General features: G+C 28.9%; 2 protein-coding genes across 2 annotated transcripts; both read right to left on the reverse strand.

Moving 5' to 3' along the window:
• Positions 1–8,984: 8,984 nt before the first annotated feature.
• Positions 8,985–12,490, reverse strand: LOC125876744 (probable protein phosphatase 2C 58). Its single transcript, XM_049557982.1, has 5 exons — positions 12,286–12,490; positions 10,460–10,714; positions 10,027–10,303; positions 9,527–9,681; positions 8,985–9,438 (listed from the first exon to the last, which is right to left on the reverse strand). Exons 1-5 carry the CDS (start codon positions 12,319–12,321, stop codon positions 9,301–9,303), a joined length of 861 nt encoding a protein of 286 aa, XP_049413939.1. The 5' UTR covers positions 12,322–12,490; the 3' UTR covers positions 8,985–9,300.
• A 4,341-nt stretch (positions 12,491–16,831) lies between these two features.
• LOC125876689 (protein ARABIDOPSIS THALIANA ANTHER 7-like) lies at positions 16,832–17,702 on the reverse strand. The gene is made up of 2 exons (XM_049557917.1): positions 17,309–17,702; positions 16,832–17,207 (listed from the first exon to the last, which is right to left on the reverse strand). The coding sequence occupies exons 1-2, from the start codon at positions 17,677–17,679 to the stop codon at positions 17,201–17,203; spliced, it is 378 nt and encodes a 125-aa protein (XP_049413874.1). The 5' UTR covers positions 17,680–17,702; the 3' UTR covers positions 16,832–17,200.
• Positions 17,703–22,318: the final 4,616 nt, after the last annotated feature.

The raw sequence follows: 22,318 nt of genomic DNA on the forward strand, positions 1-22,318 counted from the left end.
AATGGAAAACACAATTATTTTTTGGGGTGACGAGGATGGTGTGAGTGATGGGCAAGGAAGTGCGTGGCTGAAGAGTATTAGGGATTGACATGCAAAGAGAGATATGTGGCAGCTCCATACATAGTTCTTCTGCATGCAATATTAGTTTTTTGTGGAAAAAAAGACAATATTCTCCCTATTTTTTTTTTATATACTCCCATTTCAATTTGTGTGAATTTTTAACTTTTCATGTGATTTGTTTAAAAATCATAAGATTAAAATATGTTAAGTTTGTTAAATTATTAATTTAAAATTTTGGTTTTTTTATGTGTCACGCATTTGGTTTTTAATTTAATTTTTTTAATTTTTAACTTTTCACGTGATATGTTTAAAAATTAGAAGATTAAAGAACGTTATGTTTGTTATATTATTAATTTAAAATTATTATTTTTGGTTTATTTTATAGGTTAAATAAATTAAAATGGAGAAAAAGTATATTTTTTTAGTTTGGTTTTCTTTTAAGATAGGTTATGTCCGCACATGGGGGTAGCTGGGAATCTTACTTCCGTTAATCTAATTTCACCTCTTTTTTAGTTTTTTAATCCATAGTAGAATCTAATGTTGTTCGATTAGAGTTAAAATCTCACCTAATTAAGGGTTATGGTCTGGATGACGTTCATGTATGATGGAAGACAAGTTTATGAAAAGGGGTGAAAAATTATATTTTAGGTGAATTTTATATCGGAATGACAGAAATTTTTTGAAACGTTATAAAAATGATTTCAGAATTGTGTTTATTGAATTAAAATTTGAAGGATAGATTTATGTGGCTTAGATTCAAAACGGACCATAACATAATAGTTGGAGTAGAGTTACTACACAATTTGATTTTAAAAAAATATTTTTCAAAATATTGGTGAAGTGTTTTTTACTTATTTTTTAAAATTATTATTGTATAAATTTCTTTTAAGATAGTTGTGACTCGTACAATCGTACTATCCTGTTAGCATCCTTCTTCCGTGAATCTATTGTTTCACCTCTTTTTATTACTCCTTGAGTAGCGTGTTATTTATTATATTATATAATAAATTAAAATAATGGATAAGAGGTTTCAATTGTTTTTTTCATTGAAAGTTTAGTAATTTATATTATACTACTATAAATTATTGAATCTTTGACATAAATAAAACCATCTGAAAAAAATGTATTGAAATCATGCGTCATTAGCGCCATAGTTATGAAGTTTAGGTCTAATATTTTTTTGAAGGTTGAGTACTTTTATTTATGGTGTAAAGAATTTTCAACTATTATATTCATTTTTCATCTATTACTGTACTATATAATACGTCTCAAAATATATTGAAATCATGTGTTGTGCCTTAATTATGAATTTTAGGTTTACCATTTTTTGTGTTTTAGTCATTTTCATTAATAGTGTAAAGACTAACTAGATTTTTTTTCTCATTTATTACCGTAACATATAAAATCTTGAAAGGATATGAAAAATGATATAACTCAGCGGTAGACTGTCATCTTGATATGGTGAAAATCATTGGTTCAAGCTTGATTATCTCTACGTTGCTTCCTTCTTACGTGATAGAGAAGTCTTTTTTTTTTCATTTATTACTGTAAAACATAAACATATATAGTACGTCTTGAAAGGACATTAAAAATAATAAAACTGAATAGTAAGCTGTCATCTTGATTGATATTGTGAAAATTATTGATTCAGGCTTGATTATCTCTTCAATGACGGACTAATCATCACATGACACTAATTTATTTTTAAAATTGCAATATTATTTTTGCGAGAGGTACCTATTTCATATATTTTGAATTACTAAATAATGCTAAAAATTCTTTTTATGAGTTTTTTTTCTTCAACCTTTTGACAGAATTTTTACTCAACTACTATTTGCCCCGGTGAACTTTATTTTTGGAACTTACTTTTACTCTTTTGTACTTTTTCTTTCCTCTAGAAACTACAAGAGGAAACATTTTAAGATGCCACAAAGTGTATCGATGAAGAGTTCCACCTCATAGGTAGGTAGATGATTTTTTGAACTTTTCATATGGCTTGAATAATTTGTACTTTTGCGTTAGCTTTCGAATTTATATTGAACTAGTGGATTTGTCCGCACTTCGCGCGATTATAAAAGACGATAAGATATTAAACATACGATAATAAAATATTCATATAAAATATAAAATAAAGATAAATTATAAAGAGAACGTACGAAATAAATGAATAATGCTACATCATTCTTATGACCTTAATCATTAAAAAACAAACGAAAAAATTATGAAATTAATACATAATTATTCGATTTCATTTCGATGTGACGACGTCCATCCCCACAAGTTGTTCACCATACAAATAGCCTTCCTTTTGTTCTTCAAATCACCCAAAAATATGAATATAATAAGCACCAGAAACATAACTTAAAAGGGCAATAATGTGATATTTTTACTATGTCTTAGGTTGTCTCAATTTATAACACTATAATATGAAATATCAAATATTGTCATGAATATGACTATTAATTATTTTAGGAATTATGAAGATAAAAAGTTATGGGAGTGATAAATATCAAGACCATTAAATATATGAATGAATGGTTAATTGACATATTTATTTATTATATAATATACAAAAAGAGAAATCATAGAGAGAACATATGAAAAAATAAATTAATGTAATATTATTCCTATGATCTTATTCATTAAGAAATAAAAGAAAAAATACAGAAGATGGTCTTAATTTTCACAATTCTTTTAATTTTCTAAAGAAAGTTCATCAAATACGAAAAAATAATAGATAATTTAATTTAATTAGCTGCCAAATGAGTGACTATTCTACTAAAACTAAATAATTAAAAATAAATAAAATAACATATTTACACAACCTTCTACCATACATATATACTGAGAGCAAACAAAAAGTTAGTGGAATACAAATTTTCAAGCATAATGTGAAACTGCAAAACTAAAAAGTCATAAACATAATTATGATTTGCATCAAATTGAGAAAAAGTAAGAAAAATTGCAATTTCGAAAAGAAATAAGGGGGAAAAAAGTAAAGATTTGGCCCCTGAATGTACTTTCATGTATAATTTTTGAGGAAATAAACACAAATTACTTTTTTTTCTTTTAGTTTTTACCGTGCTATCTTCAAAGTTTCCATATTGTCTCATCAACTACTCATATCAAGATATCTACTCAAGAAGAACAATTAATTCTTTAATTTGTAGATGCAATAGATTAAACAGACGTTAAATAGTGAAAAACTTAAAGACTGTTATGCAATCGAAAGGGCATATAGCAGCTTAATGACCCATTATTTCAATTTAATTCTGACTACTTTGATGACCCATTATAATTTATAATGTAATAAATACAAATAATAATGAAAGAAATAATTTATTTTTTAAAGGTTTGAAGAAAGAAAATTCAAAATTATGAGAAAATAAATAAATAGTAATAGAGGCCAATGAGGCATGCCACATCAGCGGATTCATTTTCAGCTTTATTAATATATATATAGATTCCAAATTCATTTAGCATGATATTGGAGTTAGACTTTTGATATTGAATTGTTGAATAAATTACTCATACATTATTGGACAATGTTTGGACGTGTACACATCCAATTTTTCTAGGCGTGTGATGTGAATGAAGAATCCCATTTTGAGATGATGAGTTCCTTCCTTGAACTCCTAATATGGTTGGAACAATCTTTATAAATTTTCTATTTCTTAAGCAAGATCTTCTGTTCTATATATTAATAATTCACTTTTAAGTTTTCGCCTTATAACATTGACTTCTCTAATCGAAATTAAGGTAAAGTCTACTTNGAATAAATTACTCATACATTATTGGACAATATTATGTTTGGACATCCAATTTTTCTAAGCGTGTGATGTGAATGAAGAATCCCATTTTGACATGATGAGTTCCTTCCTTGAACTCCTAATATGGTTGGAACAATCTTTATAAATTTTCTATTTCTTAAGCAAGATCTTCTGTTCTATATATTAATAATTCACTTTTAAGTTTTCGCCTTATAACATTGACTTCTCTAATCGAAATTAAGGTAAAGTCTACTTTAGTTAGTAGTCTTTAAGTTGGAAATTAATTTTACATTATTTTGACCTAAATTTTAAAATTAAATTAGATTTAAGATTCATTTAGCTTTATAAAGAGTTTTTCCCCCTTAAAATACCAGCAAGATTTTGTACTTATCTTGAACGATGTTTGTTATGTTAGTTAATAACAATTTTTTTGTTTGTGCTCTAAATGGATAGTATTTCTCAATTATTTAATTTTAAACCCAATACTTCCCGTTTGGACGCAACCTAAATATAGCAATAACAAGTAATACATTCAATTTTGTCCACTGTTCATAAATGTATAGGTTACAACATTTTTGGTTTTAGTTAGCCTCTTAGGTTACAAAAATATAAATACTCCTTCCATTCGGTATATTTTTATTTTCTTTTTAAAAAATCTGTTTATTATTTTATTTTAAAATAATTAACTTTATACCACCCATTGTTTCCTTAGTATATTTTTTACTGACACACAAATGTTATATTCCATCAATTTTAATTTGAGCGTGTTATTTCTTTAATTTATTTTTAAAAAATTATTATTTATTTCTATATTTGATAATTCTTTTTGTAAACAATAAAATTTACGTCAAAAAAATATTTATGATTAAAAAATATCATAACAATCGTATCATTTTATTTCGAAGAAAATGGATAGTTAATTTCTATGAATTCTAAAAATTATTTTTATCAAAAAAAAAAATTAAAGGCATTTTTAGTTTGATCTTGAACAGGATGAAACTGATCTTGGATGTGAATTTGATTCTTCACGAAAACTTTGATAGCCCCTGCGAGTAAGTAAATTTTATCTTAAACGTCTTGCTATTTAATTTGCTTTCGTTAAATTTAATCTTGAATAATTTTATTTTCCTTCGACTTTTCAGTATTTGAAACTTGTCAAGAATAATGCTTATAGAGAAATTTACAATGTTTGATTCACGAGCATTCTGTCGTGTTTTATTTGAATTTTTGTCTCTTTTTTCTGAATTACAAGGATTCCTAGAATATTTGTAGGAGGGAATAATTCATATGATGATAAAATCGTTTTAATCAATTAGATTAAAGTGATGTAAGGATATTTAATCAGGTCACTTGTATATATAATATACATTTTTATTGACGTTTGATTTGACTAGATATGCTTTGTTGTTTTGAAAAATAACATCATCTTATTAGCATTTTAAATTTACTTGATATGTTGAGTTACATTATTTGACATGTGATACTAGGGGTGTTCACGGTTTGGTTTGGGTCGGTTATTGGTCAAAACCAAAATCAAATCAACTTAATCGATTTTAAAATTATCAAAACCAAACCAAACCAAACCAAATATAATATACATTTATCGGTTTGGTTGTTTTCGGTTTTGGTTTTTGGTTCGGTTATTAACCATACATAAAAATAAAATAAACAATTAATTTAAAACGTGAAAAAAGTGACAACAATCCATTCAAACAAAAAAATAGTTAGAATGACTGTCATTACAAAACTTTCGATCATTGAATTTACTAAATAAAACTTCAAAATTCACTATTTTGGCATAGAAGGAAGAGACAATGACATTTTTAGTCCCACAAAGAATTTTCATAGACACTCATATACATGAAACCAATAAGAAAAATGTTCTCACCTTGGACATTTTTTCTTTCATAAGTAAATTATAAAAATAAATTTTGATGAAACATATATAAAATCTTTAAAATTGTTTATGAATATAATATATTATGTATGTATAGTAATAAAATTTATGTATATAACTTGTTGGTTCAGTTCGGTTATTTCTTCGATTTTTTTCGAACAAAACCATAATCAAACCAACTACTATCGGTTCTTAACAATCTAAAGTCAAACCAAATCAAAACCCAAATTAAATCGGTTCATTTAATCGATTTGATTTAATTTTTCGATTTGGATCAATTTTTATTCAAATCATGAACACCCCTATGTGATATTAATTTAGACCTTTAGAATAAGATGATATCTTAGACTTATAAAATGACTCCTCATTAATGTACACACTAACCAATAAATCTAAATCGTTAATTAAGTTCATATTTAATAAAAATAAATAATATTTATTATATCTTGAATTTTGGCATAATCCAAAACCATTCTACAAATTTAAATAATCAAATACTTTCATACAACATTCTACACACTGATATAAATAAAATATAAATTGCTTAGCCAAACATTTTGGTGTACGGTAATGATGGCGTACTTGGTTAGTTAATTAGTATTTTTGTAAGCTTTTGATAAAGAAAGTTAGTGCCTATTTTGTAAGTGATGTAATCAAGTTTTGTATGGTCAAGTAAATGTTAAAAATAAAAATGCAGAGTTTGGTTTCTCGTTTTGAGCAAATCGTTTGGAATTGGTTTTTTAATAAAGTTACCCTTTAAATGGTGCCACCTGTTTTATTATTATATGAATCTCACGTGGAGAATCCAATTAGGCATCCTTGTTAAGTGCCACGTATCAATGCTAAACAAGTGGTCTCATGCATGGCACCACAATTTGAGGTGAAGTTAATGTGTCCATTATTGGTTTAACCGAACTCACGTTATCATTATACTAAATATAATTATTTTATAAATATATTGATCACCTTAGTGAATCAAGAAAATATTGATTAATTTTTTTCTATATTATTCTTACAATTTTTTTAAAAATATTTACATTTGTTTGTAAATTATGAAGAAGTTTTGTTAAGGAGTAAATTAGTAAAATCATCTTTTAATTTATGATTTCTTAAGCACGGTGTAAAATGAAAAGTGATCAACTAATATGAGACCTTTCAGTTGATCATCTTACTAAAAATATTTGTTCCATATTACTTGTCCACCATATTAAATCAAGAAATCATTACTTAACTTTTTTGTATTCTACCTTTGCAATTGATTTTTATTGAAAGTATCCATATTTGTTTAATTTTTAATTTTTTTTAAGGGATAAGTGATCAATTAATATGGAATAAAGGGAGTAACATGCTGGATGTGGACTTAAAGTGAAATCTTAAAAGAATGATGAAATTGTTTAATGATGATTCACTAAACTTTCATTTTTGTGAAATCGTTAATATCCTAGACAAATGAGATTAAGTTCATTGTTTTTAACATGTACGCGTAAAGAAAATTAGAAGACTTAGAGAAATATCATATACATATAAAATTTCGTGCATTTGAATTTTGAATTCGATTCTTTGAGATGTTTTAAGTCGGGCCAATTGTGGTGGTACAAAAATAAGGAAAAATTATGTGATTAAGTAAATATATATTAGTTAACATAGTTATAATTAAAATTAATTATCATTCATTATTAATTTTAGGTAAAATTACGCGATCAAGTTTCAGTTGTATAAATGTGTAGTTTTCGAAATTTGTATAGTATAATTTGTATAACTTTTGTATAATGTATATAATTTATGTAACTGCTTAAAGTTTAGATGTTTGTGTTTGTATAAATTTGTTATTTTGAGTTTATACAAAAATAAATACAAATCAATTGATACTAACCAATTTATACAAATATAGACAAACTTTTGTAAACTGTAATTTGTATAATATAATTTATATAGTTGTTTAATGTTCAGATGTTTGTATTTGTATAAATTCGTTATTTCGAGTTTATACAAAAATAAATATAAATCAATTACTACTAACCAGTTTATACAACTATGGACAAAAATAGTTCAATTATACAAATGCACACAAATTATACAAATACTTCATATACGTGAATTATTCAAAGGTACACGCGACTTATACAAAGGAGGTTGGCCTAACAACTTACACTATAGCTACAATCCGTATATATATAAATTATATCTAAGAGGCCTAATTAAGTTTATTATAATGGCTATTTGAAAATTTCATCTGCAAATAAATTTCGATTTTACATTGAATGATAGGCCCAAAAAAAAGGAGCTCATAATTACCGGGTTTGACCGTTACTCTCCACAGATGAGCTCATAATTTCCATCATTTGTTTCTTTTTGAGACAACTATATAATGAAAATCAATAATAGCAATAACAAATTTAGTGTAATAGGGTAATTATATATGTCAAATTTGGGGAGAATAAAATATAGACATAGCTTACTCTTATCCCTATAGGTAGGATCGGAGATGATAAAATATACGTAGACTTTATTTATAGTGAAAGATACTGATTTTAAGTTTCTCTGATAAATTATGGATCTTTTAAATGACAATCACCTTTTCTTTTAGCGAACAAAAAACCTTAAGAGAGAATGTTAAACCACAACCTAACATTTTGCATGTTATTACAAACATTAAAATCTTTTTAAAATATGGCCAAAATCTAAATAGGTTCCCATAAAAGGACATTTGCGTAAAATTACGTCAGATGAACTGGGTTTTAGTGTTTACAGAGTGGCCCATGTGATTGGAAAGGCCCATCTTACTAGTAGGGCTCGTTTGGTTGAGAAACAAGTTTATTTGAAATTAGTAAAAATAAAATAATTACAAACATATAGCCATTTATATTCATACTCCACCAAATAATTACACTATATACCCCCAACTAATTTCGCTTAACTGATACTAAATCAGTACCGTATATTGTATTGATATCATTAAAACTGATAATTTCGCTTAATTGATACTAAATCAATATATTTACTATATCGGTATCATTAAGGTTTCTTGACTAAATGATACCATATATATATATATACACACACACACTAATGCAATATTAGTTAAGCGTAATTATCAGTTATCCCATGATTGTTCTCATTCTCAATGTAGGATAAAAATAACACACCAATTCAGGGATAAACTCATCCTAAAACTTATCTCGGTATCAGTTATCCTTTATCCCTCATACCAAACGAGCCAGTATTATCATAGTATACACTCGTGCTCTAAAAGTTAGTAAGCAAACCAAACTCAAAGAAGAATTAGCTCAGAACTCTTCAGCATCTGTATTTCTAAAGTACTTGTTTCAACAAATACAGACTTCTGCTTACAGGAAATGTAACACATTTGTCTAGGAAAATGAATATACAGTACTCAACAATAAATACATTTTACAACAATTTCTTATAACAAAGGGAAAAGTCTGGAGGCCACTGATCTTTGATTCACTGGAAATATTTTCAACTTAACAAAACACTATTCAGCAGAAAAGTGTTTTTTCATTTCAAAAATAATTTGTACAGCCCAATCTTTACTTGCAAAAGGACTTACTTTCACTGGAACTTAACAACTATGCAGGAAATATCATCCTTGCTTTTCCGCGAAATCGCCATTTCTGATAAATGTTTAGCTGCTGCTTTCGCGTCTTTCATGTTCTTAATGCAGTCCACTGCCTCTTGGTTGGACATTACCTACAAATACGCGAAGCAAACGTTTAACAAGAGCTATTACAACATCGTCCTCAAGACATTTTAGCTCTAATTTAAGGGAACAGCTTACCTTCCACAGTCCATCGCTTGCCAAAATGATGAGATCTACGTCGTTATCTATCAGCTCAATTGCCACGTCTGGATCTGAACTAAGATGTCTCTTCAAGCTCTTGTCTCCAAATGCCCTTGCAACGGCAAGCTGTCCATCAACACGAGGTACATCACCTACAAAATTCAAAACTTTCAGCTTTGTGTGAAGCAACCACTAACTTATGGCTAGACAATGAATTACATCAGTTGCATACGAATCAATGAAAAGTATATTTTACTTGGTAGGCTTTGTATAGCCTTGTGCACAACATAATGCAACAAACAGAGAATTCTAAATCATCAAGACCAACAATTGAGATGAATGATTGACGTTTGAGACCTCAAGAACTTTAGAATTTGAGCATGAAGAGTAGAGAATCGATTTAAAACAGTCAAATGTAACGGAGCAATATCACCGTGAGAGAGTGAAATCATCTAGACGACTTAAACTAAAACTTGAATCATTAAGACATAAGCTACCTGGAATGTTTGAAACAAATCCGCCTTTGCTTTCAATCATCTCCCTTTCCCTGTTTGGCTCATGATCAACTGATAGCTGCTCGGCAACACCTTTCTTGGATATGACAGCTCGAGAATCTCCCACATTTGCTACTATAAGTGTTTGACTATTTATCAGCATTGCAGTAACTGCAGTTGACCCTCCTTTTCCCAATTCGAATGCTTTTGCCAGAATGTCTTTGTCTGTACTATGATAAGCTCTACGAGTTGCATTCACAGTATCCGTCCAAACGTCATGCTGCTCACAGATACAGGTGATGTGAATAAGAAGAATGAGAGTAACAGAATAACAAAAATGAGAGTAAAGACCAGTAGGATTTTGCGGGAATGTAACAAAAAGTGAGTTAGAACAGAGTCATGACAACACAAACTCTTCTTGTGCATTATGCATTACCTCTTTCAAAATATTGTTAAACAAGTGTGTCTGCAAGTAGTTAGCTACATCATGGCCCATATGTCCATCATAGATTGCGAATAGTCCCAAATCGTTGTTATGGACTTGCTTAAACTCACAAACTAAACAATCTTCCATCGCATGATTAGACTTTCCCTTCACAAGGTGGGAACCATGAGTGATCCGCTTTGATGCTCCGCCCTTGCCTCTTGTATCTGGTGAGTCTGGCATTGAAGCCATAAAACATGCCTTTTCCTGAGAAAGACATGTAAGAAATGCATTAGTGTGAGAACAATGACACCTTGATCAGTACACCGATTAACTTTATGCATGAGAGGCAATTTACAGATACACATAAAGATAGATATTGAAATTAGAATCTCTTTATGCCCTACATAGTACATACACCCTATCTGTAAATATCTTCTACTGAAAAAAAAAACCCTTTGCTTTTCTATCAACAACGCAAGTTCAATGACCGCCTCATCATACTCTATTTGCTTATTAGGACGATTGTGCATAGCACAATCGCTCAATAGCAGCTGAATTCACACAACAAACAGCGAAAGACCAAGTTAAGGATGATATTTGAATATAGACAAGCTAACGTATTGTTTCACATTTGGATTTCTCTTACATTCTATGTCCTCAAAATGGATCCTATCAAATGCTTCACAGTTTCTATGATTCTCTATTTCAGGTATTTGGGAAATCCTCAGAGTAAAACACCAATTCACTTGTTGATACATAATTTGATCTTCATAGAGTTCTCAAGATATTTTTTATGCACTATGTTGGATCATCCTACATCCCCAAGCAGCAATGGGAAACGAAAACTCGTGAAACCAAAATAGGAGAAAAAAGCACTCAAAATTTGATATGAAACTAGCTTGGCCCATAAGCACTAAGCTCAGATGAATGTACACTTAGAATACCTGCTAACACATAAACAAACAACATCGAGGGAAACTTCTGTAGCCTCTCTATCGAATAATTGAAGTCCCTCTTCTTTCCAATTCTACGCGACACTTTCAATCAAATACTAATCAGTCCCCTCACTTTCTCCTCATTTCAGTTTAAAAAAATACAAATGACAAAGAGGCTTCTAAGAACATAATCATCAACAGAGACATTTACAATTCACCTCACTATAAAGGGGGCAGTCCAATGCACTAAGCTCCCACTATGGGCGGGGTCCACTGAAGGGCGAAACCACAAGGGTCTATTGTGCACAGAAATGAAAGAGGCTGGTTCCACAGCTCAAACCCGTGACCTCCTACTCACATGACAAACTTACCAGTTACGCCGAAACTCCCCAATCACAATTCACCTGAAATTGAGTGTATTCCCTCGCTCCCCAAATCAGTTACGCCAAATCTCTGATCTAATAAAGTTCCAACTTTTCTTTAGCTAAATTTTTGCACAGCCTATTATCAAATTCCCTAAATATCTTTGACAACTTAGACAATACAACTTCCTTGCCTAAATTTAATGTTCCATCCAAAAGCAACTACTACGACTCAGTCTCAAACAAGTTAGCGAAATCACACTTTTTAGACCAAAAAAATAAACAAGTTATTTCTATTCTTGTGATTGCAGAAACCACAACCTTCCTGTACTGATTTGCTACGATAATCTATTATTATTTTCGGTGAAAATACCACAAATTACAGTTAAAAAAATAAAATCAACATAAATAAATAAATATAAAGGACTAGGCGCGGATTGCTCCAGCATATATACAAATTTTTCCACACTGATTTTGATTTCTTATAAATATTAACAAAAAATTGAAATTTTTAACACAAAAAATTGAGATAACAAACCTTCATCTTGTGCAGGATTTCTCTTCCTCCAGTCATGATTTTGAAATACTTTTACAGAAAAAAAGTGAAAATTGTAATTATGTATCTTAGTATGATGATATATAAAGCATGATATTATTTATGATGAAAAATAATAATAAGGAAACAGTAGAGAGTGGGCAATAAGATTATGTGCAAGTATAAATCACATTGACTTGAGAGACCATGTGAATAATAATGAAAGTTGAGGCCTGACTTTTTTTTTTAATTCAAAACCGCGTTTTTATTTAATTTTTATATTTATAATACCTATTTTTTTTCTCTTTGTAATAATATCTCTTTTCTATAAAGCAACGCGTTTTCGCCAACTTGCACCCCCACCTCCCCACCCTCTTTTCTCGTTGATACAATGTTATCGTATTAAAAAGGATAAGATATGAGTATCCCTAGATTATTATCGAAATTTCTGAGAGATATCTTAATTAAATTAAGGTTTTATTAATTTTTGAATTTATTTTTTTTTGTAATTTTATACACATTGTTGGCTTAGCATCCAAATACCTCTCACGCGCCTCACCTGCGTAGAGTCACAGAGTGTGGGTAGGTCAAAAGGGGTCAAAAACTACAAAAAAAAAATGAATTCAGGGGTCATACGACGTGTCTCTAGGATTTCAGTCATAGTATAGGAGGTATATGTGCCTTATCCCTATTAAAAAATTTCGATTAGATAATTTTGATTTTTTTTAAAAAAAAGAATATTAAAAAAAATTTGGTGTGCTTTGATATTTTTTAATTTGATTCTATTATTTTATAGTATTATATAATTTATTCGAGCTTAATTTACATAGAAAATTATAACGTTGATTTACAAAAAATATCTGTAAAAAATAATTTACATAAAAAATTATAACGTTGATTTACAAGAAATATCTAAACAGAAATATTCAAAAGAAAATACAATCAGTTCTCTTCATCAACAAGTTTGAGTTTTTAACAACCATGCATTATAGATTATTTTTTAAAAAAAAATCAAAGTTCAACAAAGCAAACTCATAATATTTTAATTTATTTTTTAAAAAATGCAAAATCCATGCTGTCTTTGTACACAATCTATTTATTTGTATCTACTTTTAAGGGCCTTCATTTATAAATCAGTGTTTAGAGGGGAAAAAACCATCAATTGGCTCCAAAGTTTAACCCTATAATATGCACACACAAATTAATCATCTTGAAAAAAAAATTACAACTAGTTATCTTTAGTCTTATTAACAATTGATTCCTCTTTGGTGTACTAATGAATAGTTATCTTTTGGTTTAACAATATTCAATTTACTATTGATTTTTATGATGATTTATTGTCTCTTGTTTTAATAGTACTTTTGATGATATTATTTATTCACTATTTTAACAAGTTGGAGCCTTCAAAAAGCTAATAATAATTTGGTCCAAAAAGTAATGCTACTATAATTGGTGCTAGGAGGCCCCATATTTATTTACATAATATATATATATATATATATATTTTCTTAATAAATAAGGTATTACTTCCACATTTCAAAAAGTGGCACACAAAATGAATAGACCATATAAAATTATGTACACATTATTAGGATTTCAAAAATAACGAAAAAGAACACACAATCACTAACATTTAGGTACCAGAATGCAAAAATTATTAGATATATGGTGTTTTATTAACAATAAAATTTAAATAACTTCAAGTAATTTTCAAAATTAAAACATATTTTTCTAATAGAATATCTCTGGTCGGCGCTTTGTCCTCTATCATATCTAGGTTTGACATTTTGCCCATCACAAATTTGACCTCAACATTGATATATACTTTCATACCTTGTAGTATTATTACAATAACATATTTAATATAATTTTAGAGTTTAAAAAGATATTATCTACATAGTTGTACTTCTATCTTATGAAGATAAAGAGATTGTTCTCAATGACTCTTTCAACTCATGGAAAACATATCAAAATCAATATATAAGGAAAATACAATAACAAAGAAGTTATATTGAATATAATGAAGAACAATAGCAACAATAATAATATGATAACAGAAGGAAAATAATAGTAATAATAATAAAATAAAAATATAAGATAGTAAATGACTAATAATACTAATATAATGATAAGAAAAACTAGATAACGCTCGATTACCTATTAAACTTATACCTTAATTTAGATCTTTATAATATTCTCCTATTTAGAATCATGTCTGTAGTACTATATGATATTTTCTTCAATACTCTAAAAATAATTAATGGAAAATATCATGCACGTTTTATAACAATATCATGCATGTTTTGTCATTTCCGAAATCTTATTAAAAACAATAGATGGAGAAACACAAATCAATAGATGTAATTATTGAAGGGAGAAAAAGATATATTTTATGTAATGGAATAAATTCCCTAATAGAGATAAAATTTGGCACAATTTCAACTTACTTAATATATGTCTCTCAATAAAACTGTATGAAGATCGTCAAGAATTAAAATAAAAAATAAGTAGATGCAGTCGAATATTATATTCTGCTTTATAAATATACAAAAGTCAAAAACTAAAATAAAAGATAAACAGATAGTCAAATGTTATTGCGCTATATGTGGGAGAGGTATTAAGGGGCTAGCCTCCTATGTGTGTTATTTTTACGGTTTTATTTATTTTGTATTTTATTATTAAAATTTTTTACAATCCTATTTTGATAACTTTTCTTATGAATCAAAAGTTTATAGAAAATAACTTTTCTATATCATAAAAATATAAATAAAATTTACATTTTTTAATTTTTAATTTTTTAAATTTACAAGATTCACGTACGAAAGGAAATTGCTAGAAATTCAACATCAATGTACGTGTGCATTCCATTGTATTTTTATATATGTCAAATTGTCAATCATTATCTTTTTCTATTACTAGAAATGCAATGATGATTCACCAAATAAAATGCTTACATAACTCAAATGTTTTCTTAAAGGAAACTTCTCTTGTTTTTATTTACACCTAGCACAATAAACTATTGAAGGCACCTACTTTTGGAAGGTAAAACTAAAAGAAATACGTAATATTAAAATATATTATCCATAGTATACTCTTTGCATAAAAACATTTGATGGTATAGTTTAATTAACTTTTATAATTAACCTATATATTTGGCTCTTTTTGATTTGTTATTTTTTTTTATTGAGTCTTTATCTATTGTTAACAACCACAGTAAAAATAAAATTATGTACCGATTATCCTTCTCAAATCTAACTCGTAAAAATTAGATGTGTTATTATTATTTAATTTGTCTCTTTGCCATTTGCAATAAAAACAATGAATATTTATAAGCGCCATATTTGATTGAAAATATCAGGATTTGGACAGGTCTAAGTTGGGCGTCCAGATAAAATGAATTTATTTAATTTTGTGTATATGTTCCACCTACTTTCATGCATGAATTATGCAATTTGAATTTATTGTCAACGCTAAATTTAAAAGTTGGACAACGAAGTGTACTTTTAATAGTTACTCCATCTTTCTTAATTACGTATGTGATTTTGACTTGACACGAAGTTTAGTAATTTTTTTTTTCTTTTTATAATATTAAAAATATGTTGAATATATTATTTTTAAAAAAAATTTTGATCTTTAACATATGAAAAGTTGAAACTAAAGATTTAAAAAGAAAGAAACATTTTAAACTGTTTAAAGAAAAAAAAGACAAACATATTAAAAAGAAGGGATAATACGGATATAAGCAAGTTGCGACTTTAAAATCTATTATATTTATCAAATTCATTTAAGAAAAATCTATTTGTTTTAAAATCTCAATCACATTGCATTTTGTAAAAAAAAATCTTTCCTTTTCAATAATATCTTTAAAATTACAATAGTATAGAGGAACATTTGGTCAAATGTCGTACTTGCTTGATATGAATAAATTGTAACAATGTAAAATATGCTTTTGGTTCTAAACTTAAGCTCCATTTATTTTTATTCTAATTAAGACGCTTGAATTAGAAAATATATACACATATTTAGATATTAGTGGCCGACATCTAGATCTAAATACTGAATATATAGTTTTAAAATTATTTAATTTTTTAGTATTTGAATTTGCATAATATATTTTTATTTTTAAATTAGAATGTATTTCTAAGATGTTATTTTTGATCTATTTATTATTTCATTTTTTATATGCATATATAAATTAATTTTTGACGAAGACTGTTGATTGACCACCTTTGGATTAATATAATTAAGCCATTAGTGATCGATAGTGGTTGCGAGATGGTGGTAAAAAATGATGGATGTGTGACGGTTGCTAGCAATGAAATGATGGTGGTAAAAAATGGTGGACGTGTTCTATGTGACATAATACACATAGGACGTTATATTTGATGTAAATTGTCATATATAATGTCACATATCCTTTAGCTTGTTTTGGAATGTCTTGTAAGTTTGGCAGAATTCAGTGCTACGAGGCTAGACGATATAATATATTTGCAAGAAAACATGATATATTCTCTCAATTCAAAATCCCCTTGCATCTAAATTTTGAATCAGCCACTAGTTTAAACACAAAGCTACATATATATTCAAACTTATAACCTTGTCGAGATAACATAGTAAAATCAATCTGGAATACTATACATATCATTTTCCTTCCAATTCAAAGTTCAAGGGCGGAGCCAGGTAGGGTCAAGGGATTCATTCAAACTTTCTTCGACAAAAAATTATACTATCTATATATAATTAAAATTATCTTTTATGTATATATAGTCAATACTAAATCTCCTTTTAACTTCTTCATGTATTTACTTTTTCATATTTTATACCCGTTAATGAATATTTTGGCGCCGCCACTACATATATAGCATGAGACTCAAAGAGAACAGCAGCTAGCTAGTCTTCCACAAACACAAGTCTCTAACTAAAGCCTGCAAGCACAAAAAAAAAAAGAATTTAAAAAGAAAAGAAAAGAAAGATAATTGTTAGTTACAAATAACCCAAAATATACAATAAGTGAAGGTATACATACTTAGAGCAGTCCATGTGCTCAGAGATAGGGAAGCTACGATGAATACCACATATTCTAGACATATTTTGAATTCGTGACTGGAGATAAGGGCGATGATAATGACTATTACTGAAGTCCTCGATGCAATAACAATACTTACGAACCCCGTTGTCTATATATTTGACCCTGCCATTCAATATAAGTAAGTTGTCACAACATTCGCGGGTCGGGTTTGCAGCAATACCATCGACATAAACTTCGCAATACGCGAAGCAAGCATCGACTTCATCGCAAATTGCGTCTTCATGGAATATTTTTGAAGCATTGTAGTATGGACTTATTGTTATTAGAACAATTGCAACAAAAGCTAGTTGATTTTTCTTGGCTGACATATTATTTTTGTAGTAACAATTAATTGGAAAGACAATATTGGTAGCATAGTTTATATATATAATATAGATTGTTGTTGAGGGGATTTATTAGGTAGATGTACGTCCGTGAATTGTGGTTTGTAGTTGTGATTCATTCAATGAGAATATATACTTGGCTTGCAAATGTTTTTGAGGATTTTAATCAATAATCGATTGTAATATATGTGGTTATACCCTAAATTAGAAAATGAACAAAAATGAAATCGAGGTTGAGATGTTGATATCTCGTTCTATTTAAGGAGATTTAGATTTACTACAGTATAATCTCAATACAACAAAAAAACATTTAGTGACAATAGATTTTCCTTTTAGCGGCAATATTTATCTCCGTAAAAATATTTAGTGTCAATTGAGTTAAGGTCATTGCATTCAGAGTCGCAAAAGACTTTAGCGACATTATAAATAAATACTCATATTTCTTATTATCACTAAATATAATATTGCGTCAATTCTATTATTGTCGCTAAATATATAATTGCTGCAAATTAAAATCCTTTATTTGTTGTAGTGTCTTCACCGATCCAACAATATATATAACTCTTAACTTATCTCCATGATATAATAATTCAACGTCGTATAACTCACACAACTCTGAATTAGTTGAAGAGAAAGCTCCACCAAAAAAACTTTTCCTTCGCTATAAAATTACTCTCTTTTCTTTTTCATTCCTTCCTTCCCCTCCTTCTTCCATGTTTAGCCATTAAAGCTTCACTTCCTTCTTTTCTTCTTCGTTGCTTTTCTTTTTCCTTGCTACTTATTCTAAAAGAGTCAAAACATTGAGAGGATCTCATATCTAAAAGGGAAAAAGGACAAATATACCCCCGAACTAACGAAAATGGTATACAAATACCCTTCGTTATACTATTGAGACATTAGAGCCCCTGCCGTCCAAAAAGTATAGCATTTATGCCCTTCTCTTTAAAGGAAGGACACGTGTCATCATCCCATGAATCTACCTTTATTATTCACCAAATTCTAAACCCACAACCCAAATTAAAAAGACCCACCCAAATAACCCATAACCCACATTGTCAAGTCAACTTCAACGTCTTCAAGGTCCGGTGAGCTGCAGCGAGAGCTGTGCGGTCCTTATCCTGACGAAATCATCGGAGGGAACGAAATTCATCCCCTGCATTTTGAACGGCTTCGTAGGAGGTGGAAGTTGCTAATTCCTTCGTACCACTCTTTCTCCGCTGAAGCTTCTGAGGCTTTTCCATCTGAGGTGATAGCTCCGTTGGAAGCAACAACGGCATAGAAGCTGACGGTGGTTGAGCCTTTTGTTTTTCGTTGTGCTCAACTTCAACTTCATTACTCTGCATTTCAGCCTTGTATGAAAGGATCTTCTCTTTTTCAAATTCGCCTGAGGTTCCTTCCATGAGCTAATCGGAGGAGGTTTTTCCGGTAATAAAGGTTCAGATGGAGAAGAACGACTTTCAAATGTATCTACTGGAATCACCTCAACATCAAGTTCTTCCCTCTGCTTCTCGCTCCGCCGTTAACGGTTATACTCCGATGTCGTAAAATGTAAAAATTCACACCAAAAAGAGACGTTTAAACCCCTTTCTGCATATTGTGCAGAGTATTTCTTTTTTATCAAAATTTTGAATAGTAAAATATTTATTTATCAAACTAATTTATTATTTCAATTTCATTTTCAAATGAACTTTATATATTATATCAATATGGATCCATGTCCAAACGTATGTTTACTTAGAAATTGATCCTTCCATTGACTTGTTTCTATTGAATCTGGAAGGAAATTATTAAGTCATTGATATTGAAAGTTTACATGCATTGCAACAAATGTGAACTTGATCTAAAAAGGAGGAGAGGGTGGTTGTCGGTGGCGTTGACGGAGGAGTGTGGTGGTTGGTTGGGACCAGATAGGTGGAGAGTCTCCATCTAGTTCCATGGAGACTGGAGTGTAAAAGGGTTTTTTTCCCCTTCATTTTTTAGGAGGGTCATTTTAATGGATGGGTTAGGGGGTTATTTGGGTGGGTCTTTTTAATTCGGGTTGTGGGTTTAGAATTTGGTGAATAATAAGGGTAGATGCATATGATGATGACACATGTCCTTCCGTTAGAGAGAAGGGCATAGATGCTCCACTTTTTGAATGGTAGGGGCTCTAGTGTCTCAATAGTATAACGAAGGGTATTTGTATACCATTTTCAATAATTCGGGGGTATATTTGTCCTTTTTNAGCTTCACTTCCTTCTTTTCTTCTTCATTGCTTTTCTTTTTCCTTGCTACTTCTTCTAAAAGAATCAAAACATCGAGAGGATCTCATATCTAAAATTTTGAATTGTTTAGAAGAGATTTGAGTTGATCGAAATTGAAAAGAAATGTATATGTAAAGTATTATATAACAATGTATATGAATATATACATCTTTGATACATAATTATACATCTATACTACCTTAAAAGCATGAACTCCCTAATTTGAATGTTAAATTACTATAATACCTCCAATATTAAATATATAATTTAGTATATATTATATATTTTATATTATATTATATTATATTATATTTATTTGTTCTATATTATATTAAAAGTTGACACGTTTTTAAATTGATGGGTAGTGACTTCTCCGAAGGGTTGTGTCGTTTTTTAAGAGTTGTAACTTTTCCTAATAGTTATGACATTTCTGAATGGTTGTGATTTTTCGTAAGAGTTGTGAATTATCTAATAAGGCACGGTAAGCACCTTTCATATGATCATTTATTTTCTATAAATAGAGGGGTTTTCTCACATTTTAAATTTTATAAGTTTATATTATTCTTCTTCCTTAAGCAAGGAGGATTATGAGAATTGTTCAACAACGCAATTGCAATATTTTTTATGGGTAAATTAGTCAAATCAACAAAAATTGATGCAACAAAGAGAATGGAATGACTCAACTTTAAATGAGAAGACTATCTAGATAATTAATATATACTCATATTCATTGTCATAAATATACTTTTGCAACAACTTATACTTGACAAGAAGTTCAATGACAAACTATAACTTCGTGTTCAAGCTGCGAAAAGCATAAAACTGTTGGAGCAAAAGAATTTGATGAAAAACATGTTTGTGTTTTCAATTTATTTGTTATACTTTTATTTTTATTTGGTTTAATATTGTCACGATCCAAAAATGGATGTGATGGCACTTGTCGTATCCCACCAAGACAAGTCAGCCTAAAACCCAATCATTTCGATAAAGNCAAAATTAAATGACATTTTCATATATTCTACGTAATCCTTAAATTAAAAGTCTTCTTTATTTTTTAAAATATTATATCAAATAAAAATAATACAAATCTATATCTTTCTTTTTATCTATTCTATACTACCTTAAAAGTATGAACTACCTAACTTAAATGATAAATTATTATAACCTCCCCCCCCCCCCCCCCCCCCCCCCCCCCCCCCTCCAACACCCAACACCCACCTCTTTTTTATTTTTTTTTTTTTTTTTTTTTTTTTCTTTCGTTTTTTTTTTTTTTTTTTTTTTTTTTTTTTTTTTTTTTTTTTTTTTTTTTTTTTTTTTTTTTTTTTTTTTTTTACCCCCCTAAAAATTTAAACACCCCAAATTAAAAGAAAAAATTTTTATACCCCCCCCCCCCCCCCCCCCCTTGCCCCGCTCCACTTAAAACACCAAATTTAGTATATCTTATATATTATATATTGTATTATATTTTACTATACTGTATTTATTTATTTATATTATATTATATTGAAAGCATATAGCTTTTCACATTGAAAGGTTGTGACATTTCCAAAGGCTGTAACTTTTTCGATTATTTGTGATCTTTTCGAAGGGTTGTGACTTTTCCAAAGGGTTGTGACTTTTCCGAAGAGTTGTGACTTTTCGAAGGGTTGTGACTCTTCCAAAGAGTTGTGACTTTTCCTATGAGTTGTGAACTTTTTGAAGGGTTTTGACTTTTCTAAAGTGTTGTGACTTTGTTTGATAAGGTACAATAATAATTTTTTTAATACATTATCCTTTGTTGGCTATAAAAAGAGGGGTTTTCATATATTTATAAACTAAATTTTTAAAAGTTTTTTTATTGTTGTTCTTCTTCTTAAAACACCAAATTTAGTACATCTTATATATTTAATATTATATTTATTTATTTATTGTATATAATATTAAAAAAGGCCTCTACTCATTGAATGTCTCTTCTCATTGAATGCTTACGACTTTTGAAAGAGTTATAACATTTCCAATGAGTTGTGATCTTTGTGAAGGGTTGTGACTTATATGATAAGGAACAATAAAAACGTGCTTATACTATCATTTGTTAACTTTAAATGGAGGAGTTTCCTCAAATTTTTAAACTACGATTTTTTTATGTTTCCTATTCTTCTTTTCTTAAAAACTCATGTGTAATTTATAGACGTTGAGAATCTGAAAGTTTAATGAAATTTTAACACTCCCTAACATGAATGATTAATTAATATAATTCTCCAACTATAAAAGTCCAATTTAGTATATCTTATATATTTTATATCAATATTTATTTATATTATATTATATTAAACGTAAGAACTCCAATAATACAATTATAACTAAGTAATGCACTATAGGGGGAGGGGGGGGGGGGGGGGGGG

This window comes from Solanum stenotomum, chromosome 9 (genome assembly GCF_019186545.1).
Source record: "Solanum stenotomum isolate F172 chromosome 9, ASM1918654v1, whole genome shotgun sequence".
Lineage (NCBI taxonomy): Eukaryota > Viridiplantae > Streptophyta > Magnoliopsida > Solanales > Solanaceae > Solanum > Solanum stenotomum.

Bases quoted from the DNA above. Each gene is read 5' to 3' on its own strand.
- LOC125876744 (XM_049557982.1), bottom strand. From the start codon at position 12,321: ATGACTGGAGGAAGAGAAATCCTGCACAAGATGAAG. The intron at 9,682-10,026 runs GTAGCTTATGTC...TGAATTTTGTAG, and splicing joins ATTTGTTTCAAACATTCCAG to GTGATGTACCTCGTGTTGAT. The intron at 9,439-9,526 runs GTAAGCTGTTCC...GCGTATTTGTAG, and splicing joins CAAGCGATGGACTGTGGAAG to GTAATGTCCAACCAAGAGGC.
- LOC125876689 (XM_049557917.1), bottom strand. From the start codon at position 17,679: ATGTCAGCCAAGAAAAATCAACTAGCTTTTGTTGCAATTGTTCTAATA.